The sequence below is a fragment of the Martes martes genome (genome assembly GCF_963455335.1).
Source record: "Martes martes genome assembly, chromosome: 3".
In the NCBI taxonomy this organism is placed as follows: domain Eukaryota; kingdom Metazoa; phylum Chordata; class Mammalia; order Carnivora; family Mustelidae; genus Martes; species Martes martes.
Genome location: NC_137890.1, coordinates 92,793,799 through 92,821,033, shown reverse-complemented (window position 1 = coordinate 92,821,033; position 27,235 = coordinate 92,793,799). Strand labels below are relative to the sequence as shown.

At 53.8% G+C, this 27,235-nt stretch overlaps 1 protein-coding gene across 1 annotated transcript in view; it reads left to right on the top strand.

Annotated features, from left to right (window-relative positions):
• The window catches only part of GLI2 (GLI family zinc finger 2), a 243,339-nt gene that overhangs the window by 179,147 nt on the left and 36,957 nt on the right, over positions 1-27,235 (top strand). Inside the window, exons 3-4 of the mRNA XM_080799469.1 lie at positions 5,632-5,737; positions 26,947-27,149. Coding sequence (XP_080655595.1) covers positions 5,632-5,737; positions 26,947-27,149 — 309 coding nt within the window. The remainder of the gene's footprint in view (positions 1-5,631; positions 5,738-26,946; positions 27,150-27,235) is intronic.

Below are 27,235 nucleotides of genomic sequence, written 5' to 3'. Positions count from 1 at the left end.
ATGGGGACATGTCATCCCCTTTAAGACTGTCATTTGACTGATTGCAACTCAGGAAGAATCCGGATTTCAATCTAACAGTAAAGTATACCGTGCTGGTCTTCAAGCCTGCTCACGTGCGCATTTCTCTTTCCTCCACGTGCACACCTTTCTTCTCCAAAGACACAGGTGTCTCTGGCTGTCTGGGTCCCTCTGCTAAGGGGAAGGTCACCTGGTGGGTCAGCTGCACTTCAGTGTGAATTTGTTTCCGTGACTTTCCCAAGGTCCGTTTGTTTTTAAGGAAACAAATGAAACCGCTGCACTGGATATTACTTATGAGGCAGGGAATGGTAAGGGACAGGAACATGTTGCGTTAGTCTTTAAGTGGGAATCCCAAGGGGAGTCCCGCATGGTGCAAGAGAAACTGGAGGCCAGGGAGCCCTTTCCTGGCCCCCGAGACGCATCAGAAGGCCTCTGTTTCAGCTTATCAGAGGCTGCCAGGAGCCCATCAGGGTGTCTGAGGCACCAAAGCACTGGCCACCCTGGTGACCATGGGGCATGGGCCAGCTGCCCAAGAAGGATATGGGGGTCCACACCCCGCCCTGGCCCCTGACCTCCCTCCCAGGGCCCCCTGGACTGCACTGTCATGCGTTTCCACTTCCCTGTAAGTGGAAACGCATGACACCCACATTGTGCTAAGACCACGCCTCCTTCCAGAAACACCTGTGAGCATCTCCCCTCAGTCAGCACCGGGCAATGCAGCCCTTTGCACAGAAACCCTTTGCTTCCCTGGTCCTGCACCTGGAGCATACCAGTCCACGTGCTCCAAGCTAATTCCCTCCTGTGGTCTTAATGGAGATCACCACAGTCAAGGAAGACCATGCTAATCTCTAGGGAGCGGACAGCCCAGAGGGCCGGGCCCTGACGCGTCTAGTCTGTTCTGGAAGATGGCTGCTTTCACGTCGCCAGCCCCTCTGCCTCTGGGCCAGCCTCTCTGACCCTCTCTGAGCTCAGTCCTCGGGGCAGCGCCCCCGAGTTGTAGCAACACATGACTTCATCCGAGGAGAATTCCTCCGGCTGCTGACGCAGCTGCCCAGTCATGTTTCCATGACCCAATTTTCCCAATTCTGTGTCTGAACCCTCTGCTGACCCCGCCCCATCCTCTCTGGCAGAAATTCACCAGAGTCACTATGAATGGGACATGAACTAGACCCGGGCTTCCGGGGAGGGTCCTCTGGGCCTCCCCACCCCCGACGTTAGACCAGGGACACTGCCAAGGCCAGCAAACCCTCACCCCTGGGACCACCGGCCAAGGAACATCTGGCTTTTAAGCCCTAGCACAGAAAGATTCTGGGTTTAAAAATAAAAGTCAAGGCCCCACCATCCTCAGCCTCCCAGACTGGTCGTCTTTCTGCGTAGCATCAAAAACAAATGTGCGTTTTCTTCAGAGGGGCAGGGGTGATCCATAGAAAATTCCCAGCTTAGAGTTTCTTCCCCAGAAACTTAAAAAGACAGCCATTTCTTTGAAATGACATATGGGATGTGTGTGTGTCTGTGTGTGTGTGTGTTCCCCCTAACCCACCCCCCGCCACCCGCCGGAAGAACATGATTCAGTTTGGATTTTTTTTTTTTTTACTTAAAAAAAGAGCCCACAATGAAAACAATGTGTGGAAGGATCTCATTCAATATGTCACTCGAAGGCAGCTCTTGTTCCTGATGTATATCTTCGTGTTCCTTGGGTGCTGCTGATGGCCTCTGGACAGAATGACTTCTTGCGAAAGCCCAAAGGGGAATTTCTCCTCCCGCAGCCAGGCGCAAGGGCTCTGAGCGAAGCATTCACTTCTGAATGAGAGGCACTTGGGTGGGCCATGCTGATCTGAAAGGGTCCTGAGACCTCAGATGGTCCAGATCAACCTTCAACCCTTGGATGGCCTGGGGTGCCCAGTTTGCCCCAGAGATAGCTGGTTGGGGCTCAGGGGACCACCAGGGGCTGGTGGACTGAGCGCATCTGGAAGGGTCACTGGTCCTTAGTCATGGGTTGTATGGATAGGGCCACAGCAATGCAGCAGTGTCTGGACCCCAAACTCCTATGCCCTGCTCAGGGATCCCTCTTATGACCTCAGCATGTTCCTGGCTGGGACAAGTATGGCTTTTTCTCCAGGGAACAGGTGACCATTCATAAATAGCAGGACTGTCCTGGCAGGAATCCGCATTGTACAGATGTGTAAGATAAGGCCCAGAGAGGAGATACGATTTCCCACGGCCTGCTGCCCAGAGTTAAGGGAAAGCCACTGACCCTGGTAATCTCCATAGCCTGCACCCCAGCCATCCAGGAGAAAGTGGGGGTGCAGCCTCAGCTGCTGCAGAATCCCCAGGCTCCTCCTTCCCCATCTCTCTCTCTTTCTCTATCTCTCTCTCTCACACACACACACACATACACACTGCACATGCACAGCCACTGGCTTCAGCCCTGGTATCGCCTGCATTTCATAGTCGCCTGGTAAACGACCATGAGCCCTCCATTCCTGCAGATTTTATAGCTCTTGAGACCTGGGGGAAGTCGCATTAACCCCAAGAAGAGCACTCTTAGCTGGTGAGGTCAAGGGGAAGTTCTGGGCTCCAAAGGCATTAGGGGACTGCCTTCTGCTTCTGCAGGAGGCAAGAGGAGGGAAGAAGAGCTCACCTGTGTGCTGGGGGATGGCCAGTGGGAGGACTGGGAATCCTGGGGTGAAAGCCACATGGGACCTGGGGTGCCACAAAGAGCCCGGAATGGGTATCGGCAAAGCACTAAGAGCAGGGCCCAGTGCTGCATGAGCATTTGTTAAATAGAATACATATTCCAGGTGGGACCAGAAGGACCCCAGGGATCACCCTTGCACCCACGGACTTCCCCTGAGGATTCATTTTGGCTGGGCAGAGGGAAATACCCATGACCAGCTGTCCTGGGCCTTGGACTCTCTTCCAGGTTCTGTTGTCTTTTCAGCTTTGTGACTTTGGCCTGAAATCACCCATAGCCTCCATTTCCTCATCTGTGAAATGGGCACAGGAACACCTACCTTGGCTGCCTCAGAGGGGCTTTGGGGTATGTAGGAAAACATTCAGAAACACACAAATCACGCAATTTTTTTTTTTATTAACAATACTATAATCTAGTCTGCCTTGCCACATTAAAAAAAAAAAAAAGTCCCCAAAAGCCCTTTCTTAAACATCTGGGGAGCTGGACATGGCTTCCCTGCTGATTCCCCTGGGGGTTCAGGGAAGGCCAGCTTGACCCAATCCATATTCTCAGTACCCATGGAAGGTGCCAGTTTTGTGGAACTATGAAGATAAATCTGAGTATGTGAAAATTAAGGTTACAATTTTAGGAGGAAAGTTTTCTTTGAAGAATTCCTGGTGTTCAGGGCCCCTGGCTGGCTTGGTCAGTGGAGCGTGTGACTCTTGATCTTGGGGTTGAGAGTTTGAGCCCCACATTGGGTGTGGAGATTACTTAAAAATGAAAAGATCTTTTCTTTCTTTCTTTTTATTTTATTTTATTTATTTATTTATTTTTAAGATTTTATTTATTTATTTGACAGACAGAGATCATAAGTAGGCAGAGAAGCAGGCAGAGAGAGAGAGGGGGAAGCAGGCCCCTGCGGAGCAGAGAGCCCGATGTGGGGCTCGATCCCAGGACCCTGGGACCATGACCCGAGCCGAAGGCAGAGGCTTTAACCCACTGAGCCACCCAGGTGCCCCATCTTTCTTTTTTTTTTTTAATAGAGGGAGTGTGCACAAGTGGGGGTGGGGAGGGGCCAAGGGAGAGGGAGAATCTTAAGCAGACTCCACACACAGTATGGAGCCCAATGAGGGGCTCTATCTCACAATCCTGAGCTCACAACCTGAGATGAAATGGAGATTTGGAGGCTTAACCAACTGAGCCACCCAGGTGCCTGCTAAATTTTTGAAAATCTTTTTTTTTAAATATCTTTTTTTTTTAACATTTTATTTATTTGACAGAGAGAGAGATCAGAAGTAGGCAGAGAGGCAGGCAGAGAGAGGGAGGGAAGCAGGCTTCCCACTGAGCAGAGAGCCCGATGTGGGCCTCGATCCCAGGACCCTGAGACCATGACCTGAGCCAAAGGCAGAGGCTTAACCCACTGAGCCACCCAGGTGCCCCTAAATTTTTGAAAATCTTAAAAAAAAAAAAATCATGGTGTTCAACCCAAGTGTCTGTTGACGAGTAGGTGGATAACCAGACAAAGATCCGCACAGCAGACTATCATTCAGCCTTAAAAAGGAACTTCTGACGCGTGCTATACCAGATGAACCTTGAGGACATCATGCTAAGTGACATGAGCTAGACAGAAAAGGACAAATACCATACGATTCCACTCATATGAGGTATGTAGAATAGATTCACGCGATAGAAAGGCAGGTGGTGGTTGTGGGGAGTCAGGGGAGAGGAGGAATGGGGAGTTCGTGTTTAATGAGGACAGAGTCTCAGCTCGGGAAGATGGAAAATACTGGAAACGGATGGTGGTGGCCCCCGATTTTAATGTATTAATGCCACTGAGTCGTGCACTTAAAAATGGCTCAGATGGTAAATTTTATGTTGTATATATTTGTCCACAATAAAAAAAAAAGAATTCATAGGGCTTATAGGACAGTCCCAGGATCTGTCTGCATGGAAACGGGTAGCAGAACAATGTTTCTATATCCCTTACAGTAGGCTGGGCAGTCCGCTGACCTGTACGCACAGGAAGCAAACCCATCCCCATCTCTTGCAAGGATTCTGCAATTCAGACTCCACACACCCGCTTGCTGGCCCAGGGCCTTCAGCCCGACTAAGAGCTGACTGAGAAATCTCCACTTCTTAGCCCTTTTCCCGGTCTGACTACTTTTTAGAGGCTTGTTTTCCTAAAACCTATAATTATGTTTGCCTCCAGGGGACCCAGGAATTTTTTTTTTTAAATAAGCAAAGAGCATCCTACAATTATCACGATGATTTGTTGAGGGCAGGCCAAGTGCAGAGGGGAGGTTGACCCAACTGTGGAAGCCAGGCTCACGTGCTGGCGTCTGCGTCTCCAAGGCACCCACCAGCTCACTTGGGGGTTTGTTATTAACAGGAGGAGCTGGAGAATTGACAGACCCGAGTAGGGGTCCGCTGCGCACCACCAACAGGGCAGGGCAAGGCGACTGGCTGGGGTTCGGGCCCTCCCTGAGGCTAGCTGCCACCACCGGGAGCAGACCCCGGCTTTGCAGATGGTTCTAGGTAAATATTTCCAGCCAGGGTGACTGCAGCATCCGGAGGCCATAACCCAGGGCTGCTCCAGCCACACGCAGCCCAGGCCGAGATGGGCAGCAGCCTGCCGGCTCTGTCAGCCCTGATTTGCAGCTGAGCCTGTAATCTCCCCGAGTTCAAAGAGCGCTTAGCTGCTTGTCTTTGTCAAGTGCGCGGTTGGGGATCTTTTATGTGAATGATGTCGGATTCTTGGGCTGACTTTGATTATTTATTCATCCCCCTCCGTGGGTGTGTGATAGCCAGGGCACCACCAAGCCCCCTTGTCCTGGCTAGTTTTGCCCCTGAAATTCATGGAGCTTTAAAGCCCTTTGAAAATTGCCTTTTGAGGGAGGGGGAAAGTTTTTGAAGGCCTGTTTCTCTCTCCCACCCCACAGTGCCGCAGCACCTCTTGCCACCGCTCCATGCTCCCTTACCGATTGACATGAGACACCAGGAGGGAAGGTACCATTATGAGCCCCACTCTGCCCACGGCGTGCATGGGTAAGTTCTGCCCTCACCCCCCGGCCCAGCATGTGGTCCCCTGCCTCCCGGGAGGCCGGTGGCCTCAGCCACCTGTCCTGTCTCTGCTCGTTTTTCTGGAGTTCCTAATCTGTACTGTTCTAAGCCGACAGTCACCTTTGCCACCAGGGGTGCATGGACCCAGGATGCTGGGTGAACGTGTACATGGGACGTGAACACCCAGCTCCGTCTGGTTACCTGAGAAGGAAGCCCTCCTCGGCTCGCACACTCTCACTGCCAAGGCTGCGGGTTGTCCCGGTGTAGCCATAGCACTTTGGGGTTCTGTGTGTACCCAAGCAGTGAGAATTTCCTCCAGGCCAAAGGTCCTATATAAGCATGGTGACCTTAAGGGTATCTGGGTGCCTCAGTCGGTTAAGCATCTGCCTTCAGCTCAGGTCATGATCTCAGGGTCTTGGGATCGAGCCCCACTTCAGGCTCCCTGCTCAGAGGAAAGCCTGCTTCCCCCTCTCCCTCTGCCCCTCTCCCTGCCCATGCTCACTTTCACTTGCTCAATCTCAAATAAATAAAGAAAATTTTTTAAAGGTACGGTGACCTTAGTTATATATTATCACAGTATAATAATTAGTGTCCTTCTTACATGTCCCAGTTTAGACCCTATACTTTAGAGTCACCATGATGATAAAGACAAGCCCCATGTTACACTTTGGGGCCTCCTCCCACTCCCTGTTTGGAGGCCCCCAGGTAGAAGGACGTGTCCCAGTGCTGTCTCACTAAGCCTAATCCTGTCCCTCTTCATTCTCACCTAAGGCCTCGAAGCCTATAGCTAATGTCACTTTTCTTGGTGTTTATGACTCCAAGACTGGGCCCCACGCTACCCCATCCATTCCACTTCCAGAGAAGAGACTGAAACCTTTGCCCTGCCCCCACATCTCTGCCACTCCCCACACTTGCTTGGAGAGAACCCACTGCAAAGGCCCAACTCAACCCAGGGTCCCTCTGGACCCAGCCATCTCATCTGTCCACGCCAAGCTGCTGTTCAGGGTTCTAGAACACACAGCACTACTGCAGGTCTCCACGCCTCTGTTCCTGCTGCCCACCTTCCTGGAGGGCTCCTCTTAGGGCACCAGGATCCCCTAAACCAAGTGGGGGCCCTTCCCTGGAATGATCTGCTTTCCCACCTGCCCCCCAGAAGGCTGTGAGCTTCCCTCTCCTTGCTGCCTTGCCAGTGGCTGACACGTACCAGGTCCATGATCAGTGTTACCTGAATGAGGGCACTCTCCACCCATTCTACCCATCGAAGACAAGCCCTACTTCCTGCCTGTCCCAGCTCCTGCCTGAAGGAAGTCTGTAAACGCTTGCTGAGCTCTCCCTACGTTCAAAAAAGCACCTGGCCCAATGAGAAGGCCGGTGACTGAGGTCGCAGCCCTTGGCAACTCCTGTTTCTGGGCACCTCTTGCCGCCTCCCTGAGGTAGAGCACATTGGAGACTTCTCTTTTTTAAAAAAGCATCTTTCACTTGGAAATAATTTCAGACATGAGAAAACAGTTGCAAAAACAGTACAGAGATTTCCAGGATTCCCCCCACCAGGCTCCCCCAGGGCTCACATCTACATGACGGAAGGCTGATATGGGGTCATTAACTGACTTGTAAATCTTATCCATGTTTCCTCAGTTGCCCCACTCATGTCTTCTTTTTTTCCTGTTGGGATGCAGGCTTGGCATTTCGTGGTCAAACCTCCTTTACTCCAGGCTAGTGGCTTAGTTTCTCTTGTCCTTCATGATCTTGACCCTTCGGAGGAGGACAGGCCGGTACGAAATATACAGGTGTCCTCGACTGAGGACTCTTGCCTCAATTTGCCTCATGATGAAGTTCAGAGTGAGCATTTAGGGGACTAATACCATAAAGGTGGGGCTTTGTCCTTCCTAGTGGGTCGTGTCAGGAGGTACACGATGACAATGAGTCTCATCACTGCAGCTCGCTTAGATAAGGTGAGGTCTGCTGGGTTTCTCCCCTTTAAAGTTGGTCCCTTTGTCATTAATAAATATCTTGGGGGAGGGGCTGAGACTTTGATAATATGTAACTATCCTGTGTCTTATCAAATTTTCACCTACTAACTTTAACATCCTTTGGACGGTTCTAGTCACAAACTGTAATTACTAGTGTTCTCCAAATGGTGATTTTCTGTTTCCATCATTCCTTCCACGTTTTTGGCCTGGAATTCTCCTGTGAGGAATAGTTCCTTCTCCTCCCCACGTCTTTCTTTCTTTGATTATTTATTTATGCCAAATAAATGCACAGGCAGACGTCTTATTCTGAGTTATACTCTGTTGTTGTCACTATCTGTGTGTGGTTGAAATGGTCCCAGATTTGGGCATCGGGAGGCCCCTCAAGTTTTCTCTCGGGGCCTTTCGAATGTTGGAAACATCGTTTCATGTCAATGTATGTCGTCGGGTCTCCCTTGATGAGGGCCTGCTGCTGGCACCCTGTGCCCACCTAGTAGGTGATGGGGTCCTTTCAGCCCCTGCCCGCTCCCCAGCTGCCCCTCCAGCTACCGGGCCTGGGACCACAGCTCCAGCAGCTGGCTTCGGTGAGCGTGTTTGAAACTAGCCGATCACCCGAAAAGGGCTCAGCTGGTGGCATCTGAGCATCGAAGGAGAATCAAGGAGCTGAGTCTCTCTCTATTTGGGAGGGAGGTGGAACGCTGACTTCCTGGCCAGTGAGGGGTGGGGGACGGGTAGAGCACCGGGAGAAACAGAAAGCCTTCATGGCCGGCAGCACGGGAGGTGTGGGCAGGCTAGTGGGCCTGTGGAAATGGCGTTGTCACTCACTGGTCCGGATGACTCTTGAATTCGACTTGATGTCTGAAAGGGAGTGTTTCGGTCTCCTGTTGCTGCTGTAACAGATTACCCAGGGGCTTAAAATGATGCTGACTTACTCTCGGGCAGTTCTGGAGGGCAGAAGTCTGGAGTGAGCCAAGGTGTTGGCAGGGCTGGTTCCTTCTAGAGACTCTAGCACAGACTGCTTCCTTGACTTCCCTAGTTTCTGGAGGCCACCTGTGTGCCTCAGCCAGGACCCCTGTCTCTGGTCCCATCCCTGTCTTCCCCCTGCTTCTGTCCTCTCCTCCTCCTTCTCCTCCTCCTCCTCCTCCTCCTCCTCCTCCTCCTTCTTCTTCTTCTTTAATGCTTTTCTCCCTCCATCTCTCTTCTAAAGGTGCCTGCGATGGCTTTGAGGGCCCACCTGGATAATCCAAGATTATCTTCCTGCCTCAACATCCTTAACTCCATCACATCCGCAAAGTCCCTTTTCCCCTAGAAGGTTATGGTCACGGATTCCAGGGATTAGGACACAGAAGGCTCTGAGGTTTATTTGGGATCACCAAGCCCCACCCACTGGCCAGTGTGGCATCACCCAGTAGAATACAATAAAGGGTGTCTGCAGTGTGCGCAGGGTCTGGGTCGGGCAGGGCTCTGCTCGGGAGGCCGCTGTGCTATATTGAGCTTCAGAGAGGCGCGCAGACTTGCCGGGTGTCATCCCGCATAGCAGGCGTGCTGGCCTCCCCTCCCCCAGCCGGGGCCGGGCTCTCCTGGTTAACACCCAAGTGATGATGGGCAGCAGCACTCTGTTCCCGAGCCCCGCATCCCTGCCGCGGTGGGCTTCCAGGGGCTCCCCGGCAGCCTCAGGACAATGGGTCCCCACCCGGCCACAGGGGAACAAGGCGAGGGCATCGGGACCCCTTCCCCCTCCCCCACTGGTGTGGAAACAGGACGAGGCCTATAAGAAAATAACGGCCCCCATGGCTCCGGCTTATGTGATTAATGCGGTTGGAGCCCGGAGGAGCGCCCGATCCATCAAGCCCCCGCTGTAACCCACGCCTCCTCTGAGGCGCCAAATGTGTCTAATTACACAAACGTTGGGCAGCAAATGAGCTGCGGTGTCATCTCTTGTCAGCCCCAGCCGGAGCCTCCGCCTACTGCTCCGCGCCAGGGCCGCTGCCCATTGGCTCTCATGGTCCTCATGGCCCCGGGATAGGGCGCCTCGTGCGCCTGGGCACTGCATGCAGTGCTCTCTGCAAACTGTTTGTCCTCTCCACCCCACCCCCCGGGGGGCTGCGGGAGTGCTCCGTCACCAGCCCTGCTCCACCAGCTTGGCCTTGAACCCTGGCTCTTAACTTGAGAGAGCTTACCAACCCCGAATGAATAAACATGTTTTTCCATCTGTAATAGGGCGTAAGGATAGCACCTATCCCATCTACCAAGTTATTTTGAGGATTCCATGGGGTCATGTAAGTAAAGCAGTCGGAACCCTTTGGAAACATGGAGTAGATGTTAATAGTGATGAGTCTCATGGTTGCTGTTCGCATTTGCTTCTGGGGGCAGGGGTCATTGGAAGCCCAGGCCCCTGAGGACAGAGGCAGGCCATGGCATGACCTTCTAAGAAGATTCTCTCTGGTGGCTGTCACTTAAGAAGGTAGAAAATAGGACTGAAGGAGTACCACTGGGGATGAAGAGAGGAGGGGTCTTTTTTCTCCCATTTGGAGAATTGGGACTTTATCTTCTAGGCAACCAAGGAGCAAGAGGGAGTGGTCAGATTTATTTTCAGGGTACCCTTAGGAGCAGTTAGGGGATGGATAGAAGTGGGGGGCCCACAGCAGAGGGACCTGCCAGAGCTGTCGTAGTGTCCCCGGGTCCAGGTAACAGCCCTCCCCTCCCACAGGCAGCCACACAGGGAAGAGAGGGGCACAGGGTGGGGAGGGGGCAGCCTGTGGAAACCCAGCCAGCAAGCCGGGCTGGTTTCTTCACAAATGTGCCCACCCCATCCCGACAGCCACCTTTCCGCATCTCCTATAAGTACAAACCCACTACAGGATTTGTGTAGCTCACTAATGCCCAGGAGGTTCTAGAAGGGTAGATGGCACTGCCTGTGGACTCCTGAGGCAACATTTCTTATCCGTGTAAACCGCACATGATGGGGAGATAAATGGATAGAGGGGTTGTTGTTGTTGATCAGGCACGGTTCTCTTGTGACCCTCCCCCCCACCATGAGGAAATGATCCTGAGGGTCCAAGAGTCCATTGTCAAGGGCAAGAAGAGAAGGCCAGCCAGTGGATGGGAACCAACACTCCCTGCAGACTTTCCATAGACTTGCCCCTGCTGCTGGAAAAGCAAACTCTTTGGATCCCCTGCTGCCCCTGCCCCTTAGAAACAGGCTTGCTGGGTGTTGCGGGGACAGAGGCTGAGGCATGGCACTGTGGGGCTCCCAGCAAATGGAGCTCTCCATTTGCCCCGTGTAGGCAGTCATACAAGCAGGAGTACAGGCTGCCCTCAGCCAAGATCAACCCACGTCCTTTTGGGGAAGGTAAAAGCTCCTTTACCTGGTTTGGGAGGCTGGGGTCGTTCTTTGACTCCCCGTGTGGCTTATGGGGTCCTTCTCATCCCAGCCTCTGCCCTGGGCTTCAGAGAAGACCAATTCCCATTGCTTCTAGCCCAGAGGGGTTACTGAGACCATCTCACACTGCAGTTCTCAAACCTGGCTGCCTATCTGAAGTTGGCTGTGTTTTAAAGATGCATGTTCTTCCGTCCAATCTCCAAGGTTCTGGTTCTTGCAGGCTAAGGTGAAGACTGGGTATCTGCTTGTTTACCTACAGGCCAGAGTCTGAGGACTGCTGCAGGCCACCCTACTTATTTTAGACCCAAGAAAATAGGCCCAGAGCTGCGTGTTGCCTTGCTAGACTCATCACATCAGCAGGCTCTAGGGCTTTTTCTCTCAATGACAATGACCTCGAAGTATGGGGTGTTAAAAATCCCCTGGTTCCTTTTTATCACCCATTCGCAGATGTGGTGCCCACAAGTTGACCTAAATCTGTCCATATTCTCAGCTTGCAAAAGGGGATGAGCGCATGGAACGAGGACAGCCACAGCATCTCAGCCACGGGAGGGTTAGCCCCCTTCTCTCTCCTCTTGCCTAGTTCCACGACCTCTGACCTCCACGACCCCCCTGCACCCGCCAAGATTCGAGAGCCAACCACTACGAATCGCTCCCCTGCAGGTCACTTGATCTTGAGCTGTCTTTGGTGAGCAGGGTTCCAGCGGTCACAGCCCAAGGCCACCCTGCAAGACAAGGAGAGAGGAGGAGGAGTTCCTGCTGGGGACAGATGGCTCTGGGGTTTAGCTATCAATTCATGCGAAGTCAACATGCTGGCCCAGGTACTTTAGGAAAAGAGGAAATGCCAGCTGGTTGGTGCGAGGGCCTCCACCTTCCACCATCATCTGCACACTTTGTCGCACGTGCAAATTACCCAGAACCCCCTGGGAGAGCTGTTAAGGATGTCTGAAACCACCTCATCCTGATAGCTGCATATTAATGGGGACATTTAGCCCCTCTGTTGGTGTGCATCACTTAAGAAAGTAGTTGCTTTGCTCTCGCTGGCTGAGCTCCTGAACTTTCTAATCTGGAGGGATTTGAAGATGGCTCTTCCCAAGGTCAGTGTTCCATAAAGACTGTACCCGCTCATTGTGAGATTAATAAACACACAGCCTGCTCAGCCCATCCTGTCCGGGGTCCCTGAGAGCCCTGTCCTCAGCCAATCACTGAAAGACAGGAAGATAGTAATATTTTCTTCTTGATTCTTGGTACCACACCACTAGGTTCATGGTTCAGAGAGGACAGGCGCTGTGTTTCACAAAGAACGTTCTCTCCCCTCAGCAAGTGTGCGTACTTGTTTTCAGAGATTGGGGAGGAAAGGAAGAGGCGGCGGAAGGGTGTGTCTGCCTGGCTTCTGGCTGAAGGGCTGAGGGGCTGGGTGGCTCACGGCCGTCCTCCTCCTCCCGGGAGTCCAAATTGCCCTTTTATCTCCAGTGAGTGCTCCTTTAAATCTGGTGTAGCTGACCACTTCTTCAGGGCCACTGGAGAGGTGGGTGCCCGGAGAACTCTGGGACCCGGCAGTGTGTAGGGCAGCTGGCCCTCCTCCCATGGCTGTCTGAGGACTGGGGGGCAGATAAGTGTGGAACCTTGGCTCACGGGGATGTGCGTGGTCCTTAGACAGCCCTGCAAGCAGCAGGACACTGGGGCTGTGCTCACTGAGGGGCAGTCCCAGCAGCCTGGGGCCAGCCCTCTGGATTATACCACTTAACCCCCATCTGCACCCTTCGAGAAAGGTGGCATCCTCACCCCCACTTGCTAAGTGGGGAAACTGAGGCACAGTGCGGTTGACCGCTTTCCCTAGTGACATCCTCCTAGCAAGTAGCAAAGCTATGACCGGAACCTGGGCAAGTTGACTCTAGGGGGCCCCTCTCCACACTGAGACTTCTGCTAAAGACTCCCAGCTCCGAGGGCTTCAGATTCCCAGCTCCAGGAACATGCTCTGTAGTGTGGGACAGACAGCTCATTTATAATGGAATCTGGCCTGTAAAAGTTTAATGAGGAGCGTGTCTGATAAGCCAGCCTGCTCTTTGATCTGTGCTGAACGCCAGCCCCTCGCAGAAGAGGAGCTGCCTGGCTCTGGGCTTTGGAGAGAGCCCATGTGGTCAGCCCAGGGCAGGAGGGGCCCCAGAAGTGAAGCAGATCTTGATGTGCAGAAATGAGGTGGGTCTGCACTGGACAGGGCAGGCAAAGCTGGTATGGGGAGGGGCTTCCTGGTGGGAAGGTCCTGCAGGGTTGAGAGGTTGTCTTTCAGGTTCTTCTCCTAGCCCACTGGACCCCCATCACCTTGGCATAGCCCATCCCACACCCCCAGGATGTGGGCAGAATGGGGAGGGGCCAGGGTTGAAATCCTACCTGTATTATTTATACTCTCTATGCCCTTGGGCTGGCAGTTGAACCTCCATGAGCTTTGGCTTCCTCATCTCTAAAATGGGGATATGAGAGTACCCCTCAAGTGGTTTTGAGGATTAGGTAACGGAGTGGGTGTAAGCAGATAGAACAGCCCCTGCTACACAGTGAGTGCTGGACAATGATTTGTTCTTTTCACCCTTGTGTTGAGACCAGAAGTAAATCCACATTTCATTCCAGGCACCCTGCTGTGTGCTGGGCAGATGGCATCATATCCAGTCCCCCTAACACCCTGTAAAGAAGGTGATATTTTCCCCATTTCATACAGCAAAAAATTAGAGGTTCCCAGAATTTAAGAGCTTCCCAAGATCACTCTGCTAGTAAATGAAACCTGACCCTCAATCCCGAGCATTTCTCTGTGCCGTGATTGTCCTAGGAGAGGAACTGGCATCTTCCTTGCAAATCTGTTCCCTGCTGGCAGACATGGGAACAGAGCAACAATCAAGCCAAAGGAAATAATCTCTAAGAGTAAAATTTCAGTGGGATGGATTGGCCTTTGAGGTGGGGTCTTGTCCCAGCACACATGTCTGGGGTGTCCATTCTGGGTGGACACTGATGCTAGTGCCCAGAATGCATTCACTCAGCCCAGTTCCTCACTGCTGGATTTACTGTGTCCCAGAGGCTGTCGCTGGAGGTCACTCCTTCCCACCTCAGTCTCAACACTTGTTGAGGGGCTTCGTTAGCAGTGCCTTGTCCCCGAGGCCTGGTCAAGCACCCACGACAGTGGCCAGCGCTGCTTTGTCGCTTACTTGCTCTGGTGCTCACGGAGAAGAAATATGTTGGACACCCTGGAAGCCCTTTCTCCTATTCTCTCCTGCCAGGTGCTGTGTTTCTGACACATGAACTTGACCTGCCCTGCCCAAGCAAGTCTCATTTAGCTGTTGCCTAACTCAGGTGGAGAAGTTCTTCATGCTCCTTCCTCTGACATCACCCACCCCGTACCTGGAAGGGACCAGCTTCGTGTCAGGTGTCAGGAATCCAGGCCCAAGGAGGCCCAGCCTAGCTGCCCACACATACCTCATGGTCTTGGAGGGAAAGGAGGAGAAATGGGGGCGGTTATAGAGCGGTGTACTGGAAAAGGGAGGACGGCGAAGCCCAGAGCACTAGGAAGCCAGGATTGGGAAGCATTTACCAGGAGGAAGGCACCGGAGGTCTGTGTCTCCCGATCCCGCCCCTAGCCCCAGCCTGCCGTGGGGTTCCACGGTCTTCTTGAGGCTGCCCCTGCTCCAGTGAGAGGCCTCCACTCCCAGGCAGACACAGTGCCAGTAGGAAGAGGGGCCCTTTCCAATGCACCCACTAAGGCGCTCAAAACTTTGGTAAAAATCGGCAGCACACGCACCTCTAAGAAGACTTTTATCTAAACTATTTGGGATTATCCATCTTGTTTTGACAGGAGTCCAGGAAAGGAAATTCCACACACCACTTTGGCGGGCCAGGCCAGAGCTGAATAATTCTCTCTGTGGAGGGGTTTCCCTGTGTGTAGCCCACCCGTGCCCTGGACTTTTCTCATGGCTTAAACCCAGACCCCAGGGGCAGTGTAATGAAACCCCTCCTTTTCCTGAAGGCTCTTCCTGCCCCAAGACCGCACGTCTCATTCCATGGCTTCCATGGCTCCGGGGCCAGCCCCCTTGCATTCGCCCTGAGATAGGATAGTCCCCATAGAGTCGTGACTTTCTGGAAGCTTTAGCTCAGCCGTGCTCAGCCAAGGTTGGCAGTTCTTACAGACAAAGGCCTCCTATCCCCAGAGGTTAACCTACACCGCAGGTCACCTGGAGAGGGCCTAATCTGGGCCCCAGTTCCCCCAGGGCCTCTTCCCCTGGGCCAGCTGTGTTCCTGCCTCACCACCCCCCAACACATGGCTCGCATCCAGGGTCTCTCCCCAACCCCAGCTCTGTGCAAGTCATCACTTTGCTAGGAAAAAAGTCTCCTTGATACTTCCCTCTTGCCTTTTATGCTTTTCAGTTTTTATGTTTGAAAAAGCCGATAACCTTCCTATCCTTCTGTTTCAAGGGGGAAAAAATGTGATAAAGGGTGGGCAGTTGAATTAACCCCTCTTGCCCGTGTGGCTAGATCTTAACTAAGTCCATGTGTATGGCCTTCTTTGTAGGCGCAGTTTTATAACCTAATTTCCCTACCAAAACATCAGTGTTTACTTAGTAAGAAATCTGCTCTTTGTCAGCTGAAAACAGTGATTTCTTTATTATGGCTCTGCGTAGGGAGTGACAGCTGAAAGCTGGCTGGGTCTGCCGGAGTGTGCGGGTCTGTAACGGAACGGGGTGAGCAGAGGGTCGAACGGGGATTGCACGTGTATAAAGGCGTGTGTCCGCCGCAGAGCAGGCCCATCTGACAGGCTGGGGCTGGCCAGGAAAGGGAGCCTAGGCAGCAGGCAGAGGGAATAGCTAGGAGGAGCCCACTGGGTGACAGGGAGCCAACCACAGAGCCCCCAAAGGCTTTCCAGCAGCCCACACAAGTTCACAACCAGCTCTGCAGTCGCTCCACTCCCCACCACCAAGCCCTTGTGCACTCAGCGGACTTCGAACAAGAAGCCAGTCCTCCTCTTTAAGATTTAGGTTTGTTAAATATTGAAGACGCACAAAAGGAATTGCAAAAGCATGGTTAAGACATAAAGAGTAATAATCTCGTAGAGTGTCACTCTCTGGCCGGCCTAAGGATCGGGGACATGCCGGCACATTTGGGGTCTCCACCGTCCTGCCCCAGGGGCTGCCCCTCCCACCACGCTCTGGGATTTGGAGTTCCTCCTTCCCTTGCCTCCATGACAGTTCCACCTGATGTCTGACTCTCCTAACAACCCATTGTTTAGTTCTGCTTTGTGGGCTTGATAGCAACAGAATCATTGCAAGCAGATTCATTGGGAAACTGCTTTCATGGGTCAAATTTTGTTCCAGAAATTCACCCGTCAATGCCTGGGGCTCTTTATTCATGAATTCTCACTACTCTGGAGCAGTCGGTATAGACAGGCACCTGGGATGTGTCTCTGCTTTGGCGATTCTGAACATTATTTTGATGAATTCTCTTGTACCATCCTCTGGGCCCCCTAGGACCGCGGGCTGTTCCTTAGAGTCAATGCGCGTCCAGGAGTGAAATCGCTGAGTCATGGACTGTTCATGGTTTAACCCCAGATGTTGCCAGACTTTTGCTTGGGTGGTTTTACCACCAGCACGGCTTGAGGGCTCAGCTCGTTCCACATCCTGGTTACCAAGGTCACGTCAGCAACATTTAAATGTTTGCCACAATTTTGGTATCTCCTGTGATTTGGATTTTCTATTTCCCTGATTACTGATGAAGCTGAGAATCCTCTCCTATGTTTTTTGGTCGATAATGTTTCCTGCTTGCAAAGTACGTTTGGAGCTATTTTGCTCATTTCTGTATGGAGTTGCCTTTTTCATATTGATGTGAATCAAGTTTTTTATATATGAAGGCCACTCATTCCATAATTAGTTATCTGTGTTGCAGATATCCTCTCTCAGTTCATGTTTGTTCTCTTCACTCACACAGTGAAGTGTCTGGATGAAGAGAAGTTCCTTGTGTAACCCAGGTCAGGTTATTGACATCTCCTTAAGGTTTTTCCTACACATTCCTCTTCCATCAGCTGTGTGGTCTGCCTTTCAGCTCCTGGACTCTGGTAGCTATCCCCCGATATGACCTGCTCTTTGTTCATCTGTTCTCCTGCCTCGGAAGCCCAGGCCTGCACCACTCACTGCCTCCTTTCCCTTTCTCTGTAAGAGTTGAGACCCAGTTTCAGATGCCACCTCCTGCGGGAAGCCTTCTCAGATTGCCCCAAAGGAGTGAATGAATTTTTTCCCTCCCACACTTCTTTCTGCTCCAGCACCTTGTATACTCTTGGTAGGCTACAGTTCGTGTCCATTCTCCTGCATGACCCCAGAGGTCCCAGACCGATGATTCCATCAAGGCACTGAAGTGAACCCTAGGCTTGGGGGCTGTGATTTCCTGAACTCGTGGCTGGATCAGGGGGGCTCTCCCAGGATCATCACCCTAACATCTTGTCCTCACCACAGCTTCATGATGACTCATGCTCTCTGCTGGGGTCTGTGTGAATATGGGTTCAAGGTGAGCCCTGGGAAAATCAGAATCGACCAAGACCCATCTGGCACAGCATTCGTTAGTCGAGTTTTTGACTTCCTAGGTGTGGGGTTCTGGCCGAGTCTTTTTCAGACCCCTAGTTCCCCACCTGGTTCCCTCAGGACCCATGCTCGGTGAACGTTGGCCCACCGCTCAGCGAGTGGCTGATGCTGTGGTCCCAGGCCCTGTTTACTGTGAGCCTTTTCGCTCATTTACGGAGCCTCCCCATGGGCTCAGAGCACAGTCCAGATGCACAAGAACATGCAGATTGTTGCCAAAAAAAAAAAAAAAAATGAATTGAGCTCTGATTTGGAGAGGCGCAGTTCTCTGGTGCTTTCCAAAAGAATTCAGTACACATCTCTTTCCAGTTGCAAACCCCCTTGGTGCCTGTTGAAAGGGGCTTGATTTCTGGAACTTTTAAAATGAATAATATATGGAAGGCGTGGTAAGCAAGCTTGCCAGTGTATGGTTTCACATACCCCACACCAACCAAACAAACAGGAAACCGAAACATAACAAAATCCAAACCAGCAAACAAAATCCTTGCAGAAGAGCCTGAACTCCACCTGGAGGAGCCCCTGGAACTCTATCCACGAGTAGGCCTGGGGTAGCCACCACTGACCTTGCCCTTCAGGGATGCCCTGGCGAAAACCGACACAGGCCCGCCCTGCTCAGCCAGGCCTGGTGCTAAGGAGTCCCAGTTTGAGGAAGAGAGCAGCTCAGAACAGGAAGTCCAGCTTCGAAGTATTTGTTTTCCCTCTAGCAGATCGGTGGGCCCAAGGCCAACTGCCTAGTGTTTCTGAGAAAGTGGGTGCCTGGCCCTGAGCCGCAGGCCAACGGCAGACGGGTCGCCGCCTCCCCATGCTGAGCCTTCTGACTCCACCCATGGCCCTGTGATCCTGGTGGGTGGTAGCATCTCAGCCCAAAGGCAGGATGAGGACATGCGAGCCAGCGGTCCCTGGGGCGGGAGGGGTTGGCGTGTTGGGGCCGTGTGCAGGGCGCGTTCAGCTATGGGGAGCCAGTGACCGTGTAATCCGGGCGGCAGGGGGGAAGTCACGCTCCAGAGCCCTGCGAGCATGCTCAGAAGCCCTCCCGGCATGGAGGGGACTTCCCCCTTCCCTGCCAGCTTGCTGCTGATGCAGCACCTCCTGGGGGCTAGGCCACTCCAAGGAACAACACACAGGCCCTGCTCCCTAAGAACGGACGGTCTTGGAAGAAAGGTGATGGTAACACGGATGGTGATGTCAGTCCCTCCGAGGGCTAACTCCACACTGGCACAATGTGCCACACATACTGAATTAGCTCCCAGGAAGTTGCCACGAACTCAGTGGCTTGAAACAACAGAAATGTGTTCCTTCCCAGTTTTGGAGATCAGGAGTCTAGAATCAGTTTCATGGGGTGAGGGCATGGCCATGCTTCCTCAGCAGGCCCTAGGGCAGAAGCTATCCCTCACCCCTGCCAGCGCTCCTTGGCTTGTGGCGCGTCCCCCCAGCCTGTGTCCCTGTGGCTACACAGCCTCCTCCTCATCTTTGTCCCTCTCCCTCTCTTTTATTAGAACACTGGCTTTGGCATTTAGGGTCCCCCTGATAATCCATAATGCTCTCATCTCAGCATTCTTACCTTAATCACATCTGCCAAGTCCTTTTTTTGTCTTTTGCAAATGTTGTATTAACAAGGGATCAGGAAGGACACGGATGCATGTTGGAGAGGTCAAGTTCAGCCTGTTGTGCATACCTCCTCTCTCCTTCCCACTACGTATTTGTAAGAGCACCATCGTGATTGCTGTTTGTAGCTGAGCACACAGGTGGCATATAGAGCATGAGCGAGAGAAGCATGCGACACCGACGCTTTCGGTCACCCCGAAGAGCAGGCCTGAGCTGACGTTTGTAGGCCTACAGCCCTGAGTGAGTGGAACTCCCCATTCTCATCCTTAGCAAAGGCCCCTAGAGCAGGCGGCCATAATAACAGTGGGTCCCCGCGTTCCAGTCCAGCTGTGCCACCAACCTTGCCATCGCTGTGCCACTGCTGCTTTGGGTCTCGGTAGTACTGTCTGTGAAATGGGATGCAAAGCGTCCATTCCTGCCCATTTCTGGCCCGACTGGCCTGCACAGAAGGTCTTGAACAAAGCTATCAGGAGCCTCTCTGGGTGGCCAAGGGTCCTTCCTTCTGGCTCCTGCCCACCCCACCCAGCCCCGTCCCAGGTAGGAGAATCTGCCTCAGTGGCTCATGCTGAGTCTGGGTGAGTCAGCAGCCCTCAGTTCTGCATTGTTCTGCCTCTCCAAACAGCACCATGGGTGGGGTCCTGGGGCCCCAACCCTGCACTTCCACCACTCCTCTCACCACGGGAAGAAGCGTTGGTTTCTGCCCCTGCGCCCTGGCTCGGGTTGCACGGGGGTCAGATGCCCTCCGGGTTCCTTCCACTGAGCAGAGTCTTACTCACCCCGCCAGCCCTTCCGGAACCATACATCCTCGAAGGCCCCATCCCCATCCTACTAGCTCCCAGGGATGGCGCCCATACCTGGGGGTGCAGGCATGCTGGCTCGGGCCCAGCCGCTTTGGTGCTGAGCCACGTGTGGCTGTGTGGGGTTCCCATGGCCGTGGCTTTGCCTTTCATCTCCCTCCAGAAACTTGAGCCAGCACGTGCAGAAAGGGCCGGACTTGTTGAAAGGTTGGGCTGGGTCCACTCCATTCTCTACAAGTCTTCCCTTTGTCACCCGTTAAATCTGAGAAAAGACATGGGGAGTACCGGGGGCGGGAGGGTCCTCTACTGGGCACCCGGGGCTGCACAGCACACCGAGCCCAGGCCATCCCACTGCCGCCCCATCCCACAGGCAAGGACACAGAGGCTCCGGGCGGAGAGTGCACCCAAGGCCTGCAGCAAGTGGCAGAGCCATCATTCAGACCCAGAGAGTCCAGGTTCTGGCTGCAGGTGTGAGCGGTAACCCTCAGCCTGCGCCCCACCCGAGTGAGGGCCAGCAGGAGGGCCAGCTGAGGGGAGGTCTGCAAAGGGACACTGAGCTGAACCTGTCGAGGGCCGAGACAGCAGAGGCAGAAGCTCGCCTCTGGGTGGACCACTGGCAATGTCCAAGTGCCGAGCCTGACCTCGTGGAGTCGGAACGGCCAGCCCCGTTCCTCTCTGCAAGTCTTGGTCTTGTCTCACTTACCGCCTTGCGCCGTGGTTTCCCTCTGCACTGAAACCTGCCTTGCAGGGCTGCTGCGTGGGTGCTCGGCGGAGGCTGACCACCCCGTGGGCTGTGGCTTGCCCCCCCGCCGGCCGCAGCGTGTGAGGCTAGGGCAGCACCAGGCCAGCAAGGTCTCCGCTGGCTCGGCCCATTCTCTCTGTCCTCTCTCCCCCGGCTACCAACCTGGAATTTGTGTCTGGACCTAAAATCTTGTCCAGGGGCTGGGCTAGGCCCCCCTCCCAATAGAGAGGGAAGGAAAGAGGGTCGAGAAAATACGCTGCTCCAGAGAAGCGCTTTCGTGGCCCTGCCTGCCCCCTTTGGGGGGAGGAGGAGGCTGACCCAGCCATCCGGCCAGCGCCTGTACTGGGAGGAAATGTGGGAGTCCTCGACTGCCTGGGAAGCTGGGCCCTGCTGCAGGCCACTGCTGCCCGTCACCAGCACGTGCCTATGTGCGTGCACAACCCCCTCACAACACACACACAGGCAGGGAGGCAGGTGGCCATTCCTCTTACCCAGAACCCTCTGCTTCTGCCTCATGCCCATACATGGAAGGGCCGCCACGGCGGTCCTCACCAACTTCAGCAGCCCTGGGCAGGACACCTGCCACCCTCCCCTTCGGTCCGGCAGGCAGGAACGTGGACAGGCCCAGGGAATGATGGCACCTATCCGCCTTGCTGAATGCCAGGCCCAGGATCTCTCTGGGCAGGGAGAGGCTGTGTTCATTAAGGTTTGCCTTAGCATTTGTCTATGGTAGAAACACTCAGCTCAAACTTGTTTACACAAACAAACAGGTGTACTGGCTCAGATGACTGAAACACGACTAACTTTCAGTGAAGTTGGATCTGTACTAGGGGCTCAATTCAAGAGCCCGATTCCACATCTTCCAACTCTGACACTCTGTGTATCACCTGCACTCTTGGCCTCTCCCCTCTTGGTCCCCGGCAGCTCCAGGCTTGCATCCTACCTGCACAGCAACTCATTTGGACAGAGAACCCTTCTTCCCCAAAGAGTCCAGCCAAAGCAGCTACCTTAAGCATATGCCCAACTCTGAAATGATCACGGTAGCCAGGAATATGGAATGCGCTGATCAGCTGGGCTCAGCTCACATGGCCTCTAGCCCCTGGAGAAGAAATGAAGTGGGTCCGGTATAGATCCAGCCCCAAGTGCTCTGCTCCCCCATCCAGGCATAGCCTTTGCACATACATATCCTTATACGTCAGCCTTTCTTTGTGCATGCTGCTTCCTTCCTTTGTGTCATGCGTTTTCTCATGAACTCCTATTGATCCTTCAGAACCCAGCCCAAATGTCACCTCCTCTGAGAAGCCGTCCCTTATGCTTACATGCAGAGTTAGGTGATTTTTTTTCCCTCTGCTGGGGCCTTTATCACACTGCCCGATGCTTACCTGACTTGTGGATCTGCCCTTTCCATTTGGACTCCAAGCTCTCTACAGGACCTGGGCACAGAGCAAGTGCCCGGGACGAATTTGTCTGGAATATGAACAAACAGACCAACAATGGTAGAATCAGGTTCAGATGAGCTTAGAACTGGACCGCGGGGGAGAAAGCAATGCATAAGAGTGATGTCCAAGGGGAGCAGCTGGCAGCAAGGCTGGCTTGGCCAGTCCCGCTGATGGAAGCCGGCAGGTGTGTGAGTGTGCATACATACAACAGAGGAGAACGTGACCATCTTTTAAAATGAGCTCACGCAATCGGCCCCTCCTCTCACCCTCAAGGCTACCTCTTTGAGTCTCTGCCCAGTTGCCAGAATTCAAGGCTGGGACAGGCCATGCTGAGACCTGGGTTGGGTCCCCACGGCCAATGGTGTGGACATGCAAGAAGAAAAGAAAGTGGTAGCTGGGGGTCCGGCCCTGTTCCCTGAAGGACCTCCCTTGAATGCTGGCATGTTGACGTGATTGTCGGGGCTGCTGGGGAGCTCCCTGTTCCCCCACTTGCATTAATGATGCTTGGAATTCTGCACTTTGAGATTCATTCCTTTTGCTTCATTTAGTCTGTCATGATGACAATCTTTTGGAACACTTGCACCCCCTGGATCCTTATCGGTCATTAACAACACAGTGGGAGGGAGAGGTTCCAACTCCCTCCTGAGAGCTGGATTGGCTTGGGCATGGTGATGGAGCGGGAGTGGAAAGGAAGGCAGAAAAGTAACAGAGCAGGGAGAAAGCTGTTCTGCTCTCAGGTGCTGCCCTTGCCTGACCCTGCACCCCTGCCCCCAGCCCTGTTCACAGAAAACCACAGTCATCAGGGGCACCCACTTCTCTGCCGAGGGAACAGGCACAGCACAGGTTGGGGCCCAGACCCACCTTGGTTGGTTGTGGTCCCACTACCTGCTATCTGAGTGCCCTTGGGCAAGGAGGGACCTAGCATCACTGGCTCTGTCCTCATCTGTAAAATGGGCATGAAGTGCCTCCCTGGTGACTTTTTTATTGTGATTACAAAAGGAAACACATGCCTGATGTCTGTGATAGCTGGCATGCCATCAGCCCTATCATGAGATGCCGGGTAAGGGCACAACTCAGTAGCACTGTACAGAGGGGACATCTAGGGAGCCTTCCCGGAGGAAGTATCTGGATAGTCATCACGGCTGTGATGGCCGAGGCACCTGTTGTCCTGGGTACTGGGGGTTCAGGTCAGTAGATGCTACACACCCGAGCTGACTTGTTGCAGAGAAAGGAAGGGAAGGGGGTTCATGCTCGCTAACCCCCCTCATGTGCCCCACCCTGGGAGGCACCAGAGAAGAGCAGCATGCTAGCCGAGGCCACCCAGCTAGGTGGGAAAGATCAGAGTTCGTGAGAGAACCGGTGCTTTCAAGGCACAGGCGGTGCCCAGATGCCAGTCCTGCCGCACTGCTTCCGGGTCCTGGGTCCCCATACGGCCTCCAGAATCCAGTCCTGTTCTGCCTATAAAAGAAGAACATTTGATTGTGCCTCCACCGGAGGCTCTGCCGGCCTTGCTCCCACAGCTCCCAAGCCTACCAGTGACCGCATTCCTGACCCTGGGAAAGGCAAGGGGGTGTTGAATGTGTTCTTCAGTCCGTCCTGAGAGCCCAGCTGTCTCAACAGGGAACCCCATCGAATCTGCTCGGAAGGCGGTGGCCTCTCTCAGCTCCTTGCCCAAGGAAACAGGGAAGCCTCTGCAGTGTTCTCTGTGGGGATGGGGCAGCCTCTGGCATGAGGGGAGCACCAGCCTGGGAATGAGGCAGGCTCGGGTTGTCTTGACCTACGTCTCTCTCTGGCCGCACTGCATGGAGGGGTGACTTCCCTCTCGGATCCAGAGTCCTTCTGGGTGATTGCTGGTGTCAACATTTTCACAAACTTTCCAGGAGAACACACAGCCCATGCTTCCTTCGAGACTGGCTAGATGCCCCTGCCGGGAGCTCCAGAGGCTCCCCTCTGAGCCCAGGGCCTGAGTCAGGGCCCAGGCTGCGCTGGAAGAATGAGCTCCCTATTCCCTTGGTGACCTGTGGTGGGAAGAGAGCCACAGAGTTCACTCTCCCCTGAAGGGTGATAACTGAGGTATGAAGACAAACGTCCCAGTTCCTCCGTGTGGGGACCTAAGGCTCAACTGCTAGGTTGGGCTGGACTCCAGCCCCGGCCAGGGCAGCCTCCCTCCCCCATGGTGGTGTGCTTGTTGCCATGACAACACGTCTCCAGCCTCCTGCTTTGGACACTCATCTGTCCAGTGGAATGGGAGTCACCTTGGACAGACCAGGGCAAATGTGTTCCCTAAATGTGTTACTTTAGCTCCCCTTGTAGTCACTGGTTTGTCTCGTGAGGCCTCAGCTGTTGTCAGTGTGCCCTAGACACTTAGGGCCACCAGCTTCAGTGACCACAGGCTGCTATGACCTCAACCGTGGCCAGTGTCCTGCAGGCTCTGGGAACCTGCCTTGCCTTTAAGTTCGAGGGAGGACTAAGGAATGTGAGGACAACAGGTGCTTCCCACTGTTCTCCAGAACACCTTGTGCTTACTGCAGTATGCTCAGCCTTCTAGAACTCTTTCCTTCAATCCCAGATCTGGGCCCAGAAGTCAGACAGAGGTCTCCTCCCTGCCCCACAGTCCCAGCCCCCTGGGGAGATTCTCCGAGTGTTGTCTTCATAGAATGCCGTCCTGTTGCAGGACTGTAAGTGTCCATCCTGCCCCGATCAGCATGCCTGAGGCAGCGAGACAGACCTTTGGTGAGAAGGGTGAGTTAGTCTGGTTCTGTCCCCCTACCCCACCCACCACCCTTGGACACATAGCACCCCTGCCTAGAGCAGAGCTGTCGCAAAGCCCTTTGCCCTGAATGCAGTTCCGTCTCGGGTAGGCTGGCCTCGGAAGGCAGCCTGTGAGTGAGAGCAACTTGAGAATGTGATGCGTGACTTATCCCAGAGGCTCCCTCCTGCCAAGCTCAGTGCCTGGAAACAGATGTGTGGCCATAATGGCTCTTGAAAATCCCTCTGGGGGATGCTAGTTCACTACCTGCCAGGTGTTAGCATGTAGAGGAGCCTCAGACAGAATCCAGTTACCTGGGATGCAGTGGGCATGCAGATCCGACGAGCCCACCGGGCAGCTCTTCCCCACTGCTTTGGCGGGCTCATTGGATGTGCATGCCCATTGCAGTCACATCTGCAAAAGCGAGAAAGAAGTGTAGCAGAATGCTCACATCCTCCAAGCTGGGAGTTTGGGAAACCCAGATGTGGAGACATCTGGATGTCACCTGTTTGGGTCTTGGCGCGCCCCATGTGGCAGGCACAGGTTTTGCGCGCTCTCCCCCATAAGCAGGAATGCTCTCTGGTTCGCTCCAACCAGTGGACAAACCATCCCCGCTCTGATGTATTCTAACAATGCCCTTGCTCATATCCAAAGTCAATCCCATGGAGGGGGAGGCAGGGAGGGCCTCCCGGGCACATCTGGGTTTTGCCCTCCAAGTATGGCACTAATGCCATAATAATGGCTCTCGGCTATGAACGGACAGCTGGATTTGGGGGAACTTTCATCCTCAAGGCAGCCACAAGAAAACGGCACTATTATCTCCATTTTACAGTTGAAAAAACTGAGACCTGCAGGGGTTAAAGGGCGTGCTCAGCATGCCTGGGCTGTTAACAACTGGGATCCTAATGCAGGTCCGTCTGAAACTCTCTTCTTGGCACTACATCAGATCACAGAGAGACCCTGTTTTCTAAAAAAGTGAAAATCAGATCTCGGTGAACTTGGCCCCCAGTGATTTAGCTGTGGTTTCACAGTTACTTTTCCTCTAAACCCTGATTTTTCTTTAATGGACAGCTCTTGGGATAGACGACTTCAGAACACCCCGGCGCTAACATGCTAATAGCTGCTCGTAGCCTCCGAACGAGAGGGACCCATCATCGAGTTGAGTGCAGCCAGCATCTCCTTGGAGGCTGGGCAGGGGACATGGGGGTGGGCTGCAGCCACGCCAGCCCGAGCCACAGGGTCTAGGCCAAGTGTGTGCCTGACTGCTGATGGGCATCCGAGAAGGAAGGCTCTGTTAGCATTAAAGAGAATCCTACATAAGGAGAGCTAAAAGGATATTCTAGAATTTCACTTATGGCTCATCATTTGAGAACTCTTTTTGAAACCTGCTCTGCTTGTTCCCAGCCGGTCTCATGGCAGGTGCTCCACGGCGGCGACTGCCCAACTAAACCCCAAATTCTCTCCTTTGGGGGCCTCTCCCGATCCCTCTCCTTCTCTCCATTCTGTTAGGAATACGCGCTCTTTGCCCCTCAACATTGGTACTAGTGTTTTCTGGTTTTCGTTCATGTAGAACGCGTGCACCTGTTCATTAACAAAGGTTTGTGTTGCCACCGTTGGTCCAGGCTTGTGCAGGCGCTGGGAAAGCCTGGCGACAGCTCAGCACATGTGCGCGGCTCACTGAGCCTATGGTCCCGCAAGTCCAGCCATGAGTGCCAAGAACTTCATGGCCAGCACCGGACTGGCGGGCGGGCGGCCTCGGCAGCCCGTAGGAGTTTTCAGCCTGCACGCACTGGCTAACATGTGAGAAGTCAGACTCCATGAATTGTGCCCGTGCCCACTGCTCGGCAGGGCTCCCCACATGTCCTTCTGCACCAGGCCATGACTTTTGACCCCACTCCTTTGTCTCTGCAGGCCTCCTGCCCTAAGCGGCAGCCCTGTTATCTCCGACATTTCGTTGATCCGGCTTTCCCCACACCCCGCCGGCCCTGGGGAGTCCGCCTTCAACGCCCCCCACCCGTACGTGAGCCCCCACATGGAGCATTACCTCCGTGCCATGCACAGCAGCCCCACGCTCCCCACGATCTCTGCAGCCCGGGGTCTGAGCCCCGCTGACGGTGAGTAGAGCTTGGGGTGCTTGGGGGGGTGGGCTGCTAACTGTAACACTGTCGACCCCCCAGCCCTGGTCCCCTGGGATAGTGAG